We start from the raw sequence: 12,812 nt of genomic DNA, 5'->3' as shown, positions 1-12,812 counted from the left end.
AGTGATTTTGTAAATTTTATAGGAAGTTCTGATTTCTCAACCTAAGATTTCTTTCACACAGCATATCTTTTCCTCCACACCTTTTCTAAAGGACTAGACAGACTTGATGCTGAACAGAAAATCCTGGAGCTCCCTGATGAACTGAACAGCAGGTGGAATAGGAGTAGCTGAAGAGCATGTCATTTCTTAGACCTGACCAGCACGATGGCACAGGTGGCAGAAGTGAAATTCAGGTCCACTAGAGGCCACCTAGTGCAGTAGTCACAGCGAGTTTTAGAGTATGGATATCTGTATCCATAAGACACACTGACTCACTTCACACACACTAGATGCAGATACAAAATTACACTGAGTTTGAAGACGTGACAGGGAGAGGCAATAAGTTCTCTCTTCATCACCTTGAGCATTTTGATTTGTAAGCCTGTGCTTTTATTCTGGTAATCCAAGAATACATTTAACCACCACATCAAAGCTGAGTAACAACCAATAGGATGAGTTGTCCACCTGTAACAAGATCACATGCAGTGTTAAGAATGTTCTTGAGAAGATTACAAATCTTCCTTCTAGATTCTGATCACCTTGCTTAAATCTCAGCTTCCTGCGATGGTCAGTGGAAAAACCCAAAACCCAATTTGGGCAATCCTATATTATGCTTCTGTGGGGTTTCTTTGTCAACTGTGATTGCTTCCACTCTCCCTCTTTGACTATCCAGACAAGGTCAGTGCTGGTCCCACTGGAAATAACTGGCTTCATGCACATTTTAAAATGCAAACACCTTCAATGTGACAAAAGTTCTTGCAACTGCTCAGCAGTTTTTACTGAAATCCCACCAGTCTTCTTATTTCTTGATAGATGGGGGCAGCCAGTTCTTTTGCTTTCTCTGCTCCATCCTCTAAAACCTTTAACAAATGGAATTTGTCTTCCTGGAGTTTCTTGATTTCATTCCTGATAGGTGCAAATTTTTGAATCACTGACTCTGCTACCACCATTTTGTAGTGAGCAGTGTCGAGACCAGTAGCTTGGTGCAGCACTTCTTTTATGCTAAGCCCCGTGACTGCAGCATGAATAGACACCAGGTTGGAGACACCAGGACGACTGGCTGGGTCATAAGTCACCTCAGAGGTGAAGTCAGTCACAGCTTTGCGGAATTTCAGCACAATTTCATCAGGGCTGTCTGCTATGTTAACAGTTGCTAACTTCTGTGGGTCTGACTTGGACATCTTCACTGTTGGATCTCTGAGGGATTTTATTTTCTTTGTTGTACCTTAAAAAAACCAATAAAACCACAAAGGAAATAATTATGACAACGCAGACAATAGTTTCTTATGAAAATTGCTAAGAACACTTTGTAGCAGCGTGACAAAGTTCTTTGTTTAATCTTGCTTAAAAATGAGTTGTGAGCACAATCATGTACACTCCTCTTTAGTCCCTCGACCCTTCCTCTTTCTAAGCCTCTTTTGTCCTCACATAAACTCAGTGAAAACCTGCTCCTTTTCTCCCCTCCTCTCTAAGCAGAACCTTCAGTTGGGACATTTCCTAATATTTTCTGTGGCTACATGCTGATTTTCCCCAAAAACTCTCCCCTCCCTTGTATTCCTGGCACTGGGGACAAGTTACCTGTAAAGCATGGACTGTACATTACTGAAAGGTTCTGTAACAACAGAGAAATGGGTTACACGCATTGGTAAAAAATAATCCCAGAAAAGTCGATTTCCTTAGGAAACTCTTTGACCTAAAGTCTCTTGGAAATTCTATTAAATATCAATAAAGACTGTTATTAGAAGTTACCTAACTGATCACTAACCATCTCTGTTAGAGAGAATGCACTGTTCAGATAAGAGATATGTGGGTATTCTACAAACAACTAAGACACACGTGTGTACATGAAATAGAACAGTAGCATTAGGGGAATATTGCAAAGTATTGTCATCAAAGTACAGCATCAACTCAAGCTGTTTCAATCTTTCACCAAGAAGCACCATTCATGGAGTACACAAAGTACCACTGATCTAGGAAGTACTCATAACAATTGCTTTTAGACACCTAACGCAACCAATTTAAGTACCTGCATAATCCTCATAGATGGCTTCTGTACTCAAGTGGAAGAATAAGGTACAGGGTACAGTACTGACTGCCTCAGAACGTGTGCTGTTCTGAATCACCTTTCAGAAGAGTCTCTTTTCTGCAAATTTGAAGGAGTCCAGGTAGTCTAACTGCCTTCAGCTAGTGTGTCTGAATAGGATCCTAACTCATCTAGGATATTTGTTTGTATATCCTTGCACATTTACCAAGTAATGCTTTTCATAAGGAAAATGAGAAGTGGTATTTTTTGTTGTGTTTTTTTTTCTTGTCCCCGCCTTCAAATTGAGCTTTTAATTTCCTGGTAAACAGCCTCACCTGCATCATAAGCTACATTCAGCTCCTCATAACTGTACTTGGCATTTAATTGTTTATTAGAAACTTCAGAGCTTGCAGTAGCAAGTATTCTCTAAGCTCCACTCTGGGTTTAATACCATTTTTTGTCAACCAGGCTTGAAAATTGAGAAAGGTTTATTACTGCCTGTCTTTTCTAAGGTGAGAGCTCCTTGCCCTTTTGGGGGCGAAGGTCTCTGCTGTGCATTCCTCTACATTACTTACAACAAAGATGCAATGCTGCTTCTTTGCCCAATTCTTCACGTTTCTTAACTAACATGCCATTTGTGCCATCTGACTCCTCCTCACCTCTCGGCCTATGACCTTATAGCTCAAAAATGGCAGAGAAGTTTTTTCCTTATAAGTCTCTCTGAGTCCAAGATCAAAAAATGGAAAGTCTAAGCTCTGAAGAGACCCTTATTAAAATATGCAAGCATATACTAAACAGACAAGATTTTTAAGCATTGTAGCAATAAACCTACCAGCTGTGCAGATGTAAACATCTACCCTGCAGACATTGAAGAGTTCTGCTTGCTAGAGGTCTCTTGTCTTGTTCCTTTTGTATCTCCTGAACTAGCAACATGGAGTAGAGATCCTGTTCTTACAAGGTCCAATACGTGAAGTGCAAGGCTGACTGGCAGCAGCAGAGTGCCTCTGGCCCCTTGGACTAGAATACCAGACACGGCATACATTCCTCTACCGGTGATTTGTAAAGCCTTACGTCTGTCTTGGGAGTTCAATTTCACAGCCTCTAGTCTCTTGTTGTCAGTTGTTAAATTTCCACTCCCTTAGCATCAGTTTGCTCCCTCTTCTTGGTCTCTGAAAATATTTCCACAATATTTAAATCCACCCTCAACCTTGAAGTGCAGCTAAGGTGGAATTGAAAAATAAAAACATCAGCTCACTTAAGATGGCTTTGGGCACAGGAAAGAATTCTCCGTATTTCTTGTTGAAATGTTGTGCTATATCTTGGGCTAGTTCCAGATGCAGGACTTGATCTTCTCCAACGGGAACATGTGTCGACCTTTTAATAAAAGACAGATATAGGAAACTCAGCAAAGCTCTCTGGTTCTGCTGAAATGTTGCTTAGGACTGTCACAGCTTCTTCTACAATTGAGGGCCAGACTGAACCAAACACTCAGTCCTAGCCAGATATAGGGTGCTGTGAGAACAGGATCCCAAACTGACTGTATCCCAGGATGAGTCTGCTTTTTTTTCTGAACTAACATACATCTCCAAGGGTAAAAAAAAAAGCCTTTTACAAAAACATATATGGTTAAGATATCAATAAAAGCAAATAATGAAACTCAGCTCAAATAAAGGTTTCTGTAGTATCTCCTGCTGTCTCTTCAGAGATCAACGAGCATGTGTAAGAACACTGTGCAAATACAGTAAGAAAGATCTGCAACACATAAAGCACAAACGCCTTTCTTTGTCAAGTCTCAGGAAAACATAACTGTCGTGGAGAAGTTAGCACTGTGGATTTATCAAGGTAAGGAAAGAAGAGAGTAGTTCTTTCTCATACGTCACCATTACACAAATATTATGTAGGCCAGCGCCTCTATTACCACAAGTGTTATCATTCATAGATTAAAACTGTTAGGATCAAAAGATCATTTGATCTTCTGCATTCAACTCAATAGCTTGAATGTAGGTTTGGAGGAAAACACAAATCTGTGACAGAGGACATGAAAATGCTGAAGAAGCTATTACCCATGTGATTCTTTCCCACAGTTAATCTTACTCTCTAAAAATGTATGATTCTTTCAGATGAGGCAGACTTGAAGCTTTGCCAGCTTTTGATCACTCTTCCCTCCCCCAGCAGATTTTTCTTCTAAGGCTTGTGAGGTATTCAGCTCTGAATCCTGGGTATATCCCAGAGAAACAAAGTTCACTATGCATATTTTATGTTCCCAGAAAATTTCACTTCAACACAGTACTTCTTCCTTCTCATTCTGAATTACTGGGCTGACACTCAGTAATCAATTTGTCCACCTTAATTGCCCAACAAATAGTCAGCAATGCAACCAAAAAAGTTACAGTAGCCAATAGGAAATCAGTGGCCTACAACTAACAGAAAGAAAATCAGTTATCATAATCAATATATTTTAAACAGGTCAGAATAAATGTTTCCATATGCCAAAATAGTTCCATATTCACAAAGTTTTCACTCAACAGAAAACATATTGACTTTATCAATGCCTCTGCAGGATTCTTTGTCTTTTTCCTTGCTGTTTGTTTAATATTTCTGTCTTGGTGCTATTTTTATTCCTTTCTGCCATATATTTACATTCTGTCCATTTTCCTGCTTCTTTGATCCTTGGTTCATCTGAATTAGTACTGCCTCTTCCCCTCTGCCAGCTCTTAATTCTTCTTCATGACTGCTGTTCTCCTCCTGGGTTTCCATTCCTCCTTGATTTTTGTTCCCTGTATCATGTTTTTACACTAAAACATTTCTTGCTAAAGACTTTAAGCCGTATTTCTTCAAAGAGATACTGTTTTTCTTTCATTACTTGGTAGCAAACAAAACACAGGCTTCACTAAAGAATGATGAATCATGTGAGTTTATCAGAGAGAGGAAAAGACATACACAGTTGAGCTCAATCAAAATAAGGTGATTTCCGATAAAGTTGTCTAAATTTCACCATTAAACACTGCTAGAGAAATGGGATTTACTGCTTAGAAGATTTTTTTTTTTCATGTTCAAATTCATTCTGATTTCTGCTTACTTCCCATTATTTTTAGTTAAAATTTAAGTGAATTAGAAATATAATATACTGGTCTTCTAACATTACTGTTTTCCCCTAATAATGATAATTTAGGATTACATTTATCTAGATACATTTATCTGGGTTAACAACTTGCTACTCTGTCCTCCTAAAGTTCCTGCCCTCATAGTTCCATATTACTTCTCTGTCCCAACAAATATTCACCACTTTGCTTTAGAACAATTCCACAAAGTACATAGGCTCAGAACATAAAGAGAATTTATACCTAGTTTGTTGTCTTTGATACTCACTCATTGAGACAGTTCAAAACGTATGAAATACAACTGGTCATGACAATGCACTACAAGCTTTATCAGGTAGGCTACAAACAGCCATGCTGAGTCACCGTCCATCATTAAGGTGTATTTCCACTGCAGTACACAGAACACTACAGAGAAAACTGAAGTAGCCTGGGTACCATCAGCTGCAGAAAATTATTCATTTTTCTATCAGTATCAACAGGCCTACATGAATCATAGAATGGTTTGGGTGGGAAGGGGCCTTAAAGATCATCTACTTCCAAACCACTTGCACGGGCAGTGACACCTCCCACTAGGATCAGATTGCTCAGAGACTCATCCAACCTGGCCTTGAACATTTCCAGGGAGAGGGCATCCACAAATTTCCCTGGGCAACCTGTTCCTGTATCTCACCACCCTCACACTAAAGAATTTTTTCCTAATCTCTCCCATACTAACATGGCTATACTATATATAGCCAGCTCAAGTATCTCTACAGTGCACTACATAAAATAAAGCATAACTACTTAAAAAAAATAAAAGTGTCTACCTGTGTGGGGACCAGCTAATAGGTATAACTAAACACTAATATGTTATCATTCCTTAAGGATTGTTTTGCTTTCTCTTTACAGACGTGCCAGTTACTTTCAAACCAGGCTAGTTTTCAACCAGCCACTTGCAAAGTAAAAAGCTGTCATCCATTTCCAATCTTCTGATCTAAGCACACCCAGCTCCCCCACTTAATAATGAGTTAGCATGCTGACCTGATGAACATTCATTCTAATGCAGCAGAACAGACATTGCCCATGGGGTCACATTCTGCCTCTTACTTGTAGAGCAAAATATCTGCTGCTTGAAGCACAGGGTAAGTCAACAAACCAACAGTTCCTTCGTTATTCTGGCTGGCACGCTTCATCTGTTTGCAAAAGAAAAACAGAGAGGAATCACCCTTCAGCTAACAATGTGGAAGTCTGTGATTTAAATTAATTAGAATTCTGACTAATTTGAGTAACTTATCGTGCAACTTGAGAGAAAAGTATGCCATGCTCTTTGTGAATACACACATCCTACTTTGTATCCTATTTTTAACAGTTTCCCTACTCTGCTCTGATACTCCAGTGAGAAACCACAGGCTTGTGCTTTTGTTTGTTTGTTTTTTTTCTGTTTGCAATCTTACTAATGAATAGTGTTACAAATGCAAAACACCCAGGCTGGGTTATTACACTTGTTATTGATAACTCCTACTTTTAAAATAGCATTTTTAGCAATAATTTTTTGAAATGTTTTATAATAGAGATATAAAAAGACACTAACACCTGTGTTACACAGAAAATAGATCAAGACATAGTGATCACACACAGTCACCAGGGCAGTCAGTGACAGCTAGGAGGAGAAGCCAGAACTACAGAGGCAGAGTCTAGCATTCTCTCCATTAGTGCACAATACATCCACTGTCCTGAATTCCTTTACTGCTTTAGGTAATGGATTGTTTAAACCAAAACAGTCAGGCTACAGATACTCATTCTGTTGTAGTAATGGCATTGCTTTTAAAAATAGTTAAATACACTAAGCCCCTTAATATCTTAATTATTGAATTAAGATTATTCAAATATCTTTAGATTTTTCTCACCCGCTCAAACAGATCCTGTCTTCTGTCTACATCTCCAAGTGTTGAGGGTTCATGGGACCTAATTTGCAAAGCCTAGCACCTGTAACACCTATCTGTAGATTTGGAATGTCAATCCAGTCAGAGTTGGATTTAAGAGCTTAACTTAAGAACCTTAGGTTTGGAAAGGTTGGCTTTAATCTATGCCATACATTAACACTGGTTGCTGTATTTAAGTTTTACTGTTTTTATTTAATTAAGAAGAAAAACAGGAAAAAAGAAAACATCTGGAGGTATTTAAGACTGCTCTGAACTCTGGAAACCAAACTGCTCTTAAGATTTTTTTTTGCTTTTTTTGATGCTCTCCTCTCCTGTCTTTTGTTTTTTCTGCTTACTAAATGTTAAAATGAAGTACAAACAAATTAAATTCAGTTTAATTAAAAATTTTTTAAAAATTAAACTCAGTTGATGCAGTCATGTTGATGCAGTACCAAGACCAAGAAGGTGAGAATTTGAAACTTGTAAAGGCAAATATTTAAGGTGCATTAACTTCATCACTCAGCATATTTTTAATATTTATAATTTCTATAGTGCTCTTCCAACATATGCTTCTTTTGCACTCTCTTCTATAAAACCTACAGAGCAGCCACTCCTCACAGTGGAAACAGAAAAGCTATTTGCGGAACTCCTTAATCAGCATGGCTCAAGCTTTCCACTACAATATCTTGTAGTTGTTTTGCATTATAAATAAGCATTGAAATAACTCCAAGCATTCTAGCAATATCCATTTAACAACACTAAACAAGCCTCCTATTTAGTAGAGCTTCTGCCAAAAATATTCGCCTGCAGCTTCCAGCAGGAAACCATTCACTGATATCAGCAGACCGGGAAAGACACATTTTCCTCTTTCCACTATAGGACTAGAGAATTACTTCAACTTGAAACAAAGATAATCAACATACAGTTGGTACTTCACAGATAACAAGTATTTCAAGGACAGCAGTTCTACTGAATTTCCATATATTCATGTTGATTAATGAAACTGTCCATACCTTCCACTGGGGCAAGCGTAGCAGACGTGGCACATTAGTTAAGCACCCAAGAATCCAGGCAAGTTCTGCATGCTCAGGAACCTAGAAGTAAGAAATCAGAATATATTTTAATCATCTACATTTATATGCATATTTTTTCAAAATCAATATAGATAAATAGTATAAAAAACTACTTATATTGTTTTTTTAGTAAGTTCAAGTGGCAAATCAGTGGAAAGTACTGGACACTGCATTGATTGAATTCACTACGCTCAAGCAGCACAGCAAGATTCTTAATCCTATCCACTCATATTTTAAAGAAGAAAGAAAACACTTTAGTAATAACAGAGCTGAACTTGCACATAAATTAACCTACTGCTGGCCACTATGCCACAACCTCCCCACACCTTAATAGTTGAAAACTTCTTTGCCTTTCTCAGTGACAGTTCCAGTAAGTTACCAAAGCTTCATTTCTTCTGCATCAGGGTCCTGAATGCAGTATTTTCCCTTAATTATTCTGACTAGTCTGACCTAAGCCGTACACTCACACCCTCTGCCCACGGCCCCAAGAACACCATTTAAGCTGAGGCCAGACTCCTACAGTCCTTATTAATGCTATACTACACTGCCTGATATAGCAGCCAGGGAACAAGAAGAGCTGGATTTCTCCATGAGGCTGCAGAAAGCCACAAGCTCAGCAGAAAGAGTTACCTCTCTGACCAGGACAATGTCCTGCAGTATTTAATCACGGCAGGGGTAGTGACAGCGATAGTCTAGTGATCATCAGACATAACCAGGTAATTAGTCACATAGGAGGTAAATCCAGGAAGCCCAGTGAGAAAATCAGGGCAGAAGGGTCATAATTGAGCACAGGTACACCATAATGTAGTTCAGGTATAGTCTGGGAGCCAGAGCTTAAATGGAGCTCCACTGAAGAGACGGTAGAAGGTCCAGGTGGGGCTTGTCAGGGTCTCTGGTGCACCAACAAGTCACAACGATCCTAACCTCTCTGAAAGACAGGGATAACAGCTAGAGTTTGTGTCAAAACTTCACAGTACCATCTGATTTGTGAATTAACTTGTTCCTCAGTTCTGCAATTCTATAAAAACTAACACTTATCTGCAGGTGAAAGACGGGCATCAGGCCCCTACATACCCTTTGATACAATGGTGGTTTGAAAAACTGAGAAACTACTTCATTTAAGTTCATAGCACAAACTCATAATTTTACATTCTGCGGGGACTGCAGTTATAGTTAAGAGTTTCAGAACAACATTAGGAAGGATGATTCCCCCCTCCTGCTACAAGGAGGACTTTCTACAGGCAGAGACAAGAAATGTGCTGAGCACAACCTATGCTGGATGAATCTATGTTTAGCTTCTTGGCACATACTTGTCAGTTTTTGCATTTCCAATAATCATTTTAGGATTAGTAAAACAGGCAAGCATGTGCTGTTCTTTAATTTCTTTCCAGTCATTTTGGTCTGTTGCTAGTTAGCTATAAGATAACAAAACGAAACAAAAAAAAAAGTTCTATATGTTCTGCTCCTTTGCTTACATGTTTGACTTGCTCTTTTCAATATGGGCACATCTGGATGTTTAAGAACATGCTAACCATCTCAAAGATGTTCAAAGCTTCTTGCTTGCAACACAATATAACAATCCAGATGGAAAGCAGTAAAAAGTGTTTGTAAACAAGAATTATTAGCATTGTTAATGGTAATTCCTCTGTAGTCACATTTTAAATGTAGTAATTTTCTAGCTAACAGTGATTACATTATTTTGGTTGCCAATGTTGTACAGAGGTGTCTGACCATAAGAGAACAACTAAGTGATTAGAGATATGAAATATTCCAGGTTGATTCTCTTTCTCTTCTTTCTACCTTTCTCACAGGTTTGGCTTTTTTTTATTATTATTTCTTTTTTTTTTTTTTCTTTTAATGTCCTCATGCTTATTTGACAGACAATCTTTTGTGCACAAGACAAAGTATAACAAGACGCACCAAATGTACCTTCTCCAAGACACACTCCAAAGAGTAAACTGAGCTTTATAGAAAATACTAAGCTGCAGACTCCCATTTAATTTTGAAGGAATTGCCATCTGGTTTAAAGTGGTTTCTCATTCCTTTCTTCTAGTCACGGATAGAGAGGAGATGGTCCTCTGTTGCACTTACGTTGACAAGGACTCCTTTTAAAAGCTATGCACTCATTGATCCAGCTCTGTCAGATGTTGCTTCCACAGCCAAAGCTGCATGAGCATTTCAGTGGCTTTGACCTTAAATCAGTTATCAAAACACCAAGCGATCTAAACAGCATTTGTTGAGTTTAATCAGCAGTTCTGGGTCCTATAAAGTTATACTTACTTCTAAGTCCCTGCTTATTGTAGGGGGCTTTGACTAGATTACCTTTAGAGGTCCATTCCAACCCAAGACATTCTATGATTCTAACTCTCAAACACACAAGTCCTTTCCTGAGTAAGGCTAGAGTGCTGAACACTGAAGAAAAAACCCTGATAAAAGGGGGAGAACATACAAAAAGGTGCACAGAAGAGTAGAAATTCCAGTTGGAAAACATTTCAGTACTGGAGCCTAATGAGTTAACATTCATCACCCAAATTGCAGTAACTGACTGTATGTAGGTCTGCAAATCAGGAGGTACTAGGCTTAAACTACAAATCATTTGTCAGACTAAATCATGGTTTAAGCTACTGTGTTTTACTTGGCAAGGGGGGAAGGTAATTGCTGCATTTGGTTGGTCACCATGAATCAGCTCAAATGTGGTTACTCATTAAGTTAGAGTACTGTATTACTTTGATTGGATAACTTTGGACACAAAGAAACTCAAAGAAGTGAAGATGTGTATGACACCAGTAAAATAAAGGGCCTAGTCTACTATTCCTTTCTGTCAGCAAGTAATACCAATGGATCACCATCAGGAGAAGCCATTATCTAGGACAAACTCAGTCAGCCTCATGCCCTGAGTTCATTTAAAATTCTGAGCAAATGTCTTCATTAAACAATCAAAACATAAGAATGTAAGAAAGAACATCCTAATGGATCACAACAGAGGTAGCTGTAGCCTAGGACTCTCTTTCCAGGAGTAGAAACAAGATATGGCATTTAGAGTGAGCGCATGAGCCTACTGCTTCCTAGAGCACCTTCCCCCTCATACTTGTACAGCTTCTGTAATCGCTGTACTAGGGACTATCAGAAGATATTATCCCCAACCCAATCCTATTAGTATCCACATTCTCCATGAATGTGTCTAATCCCTTTCAGAACCCGCTGATACTGCTTACTTAACAACCTCATGCAGCAACAAGTTCCAGAGGTTCAAACTTGATTTGTAAAGAAGCACTTTCATTTATCCACTCAACTATTCGTTTACCATTTTTGAATGCCACTTGTATTGCACTTGTCTTGAATGCCTTTCTGTGTTGCACAGTTTGGTGAACAATTTCATAACCAGTTTAAACAGTGCTTTTCTGATTTTGTGAACTTTGATTGCATCTACACCTCAGCCTTCTCCTCTTTGAACTGAAACATCTCTGACTTCACTTTTCCTTTCAAGGTAGCTACTCTATCCCCCTGTAGCATGAATTCCCCTTCTTTGTATCATCTCTAATTCACTTCACTGCTTCCTTCTTGACATGCAGACACTTCAGCTCTACCTAATATTCAAGATAAGGTTTTGCATAGTGATAAAATATCACCTCTCTCTTCTTCTCCATACTTCTCCTGGTGATATGGTGATGATGACATATTGTTGGCTTTTTTTAAAATTACTTGTGCTGGGCCAGTGATTTCAGAGAACTGCCAGTGATGACTCCAAGACTTTTTTCCCACTTTGTGACTCAGCTCAATACTGTGTAAAAAAGGGTTAAATTATTTTTATCTAGATGCTTTACTTTGCGTTTAAAGCTCTCCTACCACTAATTTGCCTACCCACTCTTTTTTGAGTGCTTTTGAAGTTCCTTTCCTTGGCATAGCATTTGACTACCCAGAAGAACTTGCCATTGCCCACAAACTTCTGTTCACTACCTTCTTCAGGTAGGTTGCTACTACTGACAGCCCTCCACTAAAATGTCCTGAACTAGGTCCTTTTCACCACCCAAAAGCAATGTCATAATCTCTAACAGACTGTAAAACTAGGAAGCATAATTTATTGCCTAAAAAAAATTATCTGTATGTCTCGTTCTCATAAGGCTGTATTTGGATAGTTGAAATTTAAGACTATTGCTCTCTGTCCTAAATTTGCAGCTTGTCTTATCTCACTTAACATCTCCTCACCACTATCACCATCTTGATCTGTGGGTCAGTAGTACAATCCCAGTAGCAGATTTTCTGTTAGATACTGGTATTTTTACCCACAAGGATTTTTAATGCCCCATAGCATTATGGAGAGAAAGGAAAACCCTCCAGTAAATTCAAACAATGAAATGAAATGAAACAGAGAAAAGACATCTTATCTTTCTATCTGTCAAATGATTTTCAGTTGCTTCGTATTGTGTCAGGTAGCATTTATTGTGCCATCACGAGGAAGACCTTTGTCAAAGAAGCATAACTTTTCACACAACTTTCATTAAAATGAGTAGGACTGTCAGAAAGGTCTTCTGCTTACTTTTTTCCTTTTCAAAGCAGTTTGTCCCAAACCTAACTACAATTTCAGGAAATAATAGTATACAGCTTTCCAATCAGTTAAGGTTATTCCATGTATACTTGAACCACTAAAGTACTTAATTTGTTTCGTATTTTAAAA

General features: G+C 38.5%; 1 protein-coding gene across 1 annotated transcript in view; it reads right to left on the bottom strand.

Moving 5' to 3' along the window:
• Positions 1–815: 815 nt before the first annotated feature.
• Positions 816–12,812, bottom strand: part of WARS2 (tryptophanyl tRNA synthetase 2, mitochondrial) — a 22,037-nt gene continuing 10,040 nt past the window's right edge. The window contains exons 2-5 of the mRNA XM_009993372.1: positions 8,078–8,158; positions 6,250–6,335; positions 3,318–3,436; positions 816–1,264 (exon numbers count right to left, since the gene is read on the bottom strand). Of these exons, the coding sequence (XP_009991674.1) occupies positions 816–1,264; positions 3,318–3,436; positions 6,250–6,335; positions 8,078–8,158 (735 nt within the window). The remainder of the gene's footprint in view (positions 1,265–3,317; positions 3,437–6,249; positions 6,336–8,077; positions 8,159–12,812) is intronic.

This window comes from Chaetura pelagica, unplaced genomic scaffold (assembly GCF_000747805.2).
Source record: "Chaetura pelagica isolate M959 unplaced genomic scaffold, ChaPel_1.0 scaffold101, whole genome shotgun sequence".
Lineage (NCBI taxonomy): Eukaryota > Metazoa > Chordata > Aves > Apodiformes > Apodidae > Chaetura > Chaetura pelagica.
Note: the sequence above shows the minus strand (reverse complement) of the source record. Positions and strands in the feature narration are given on the sequence as shown.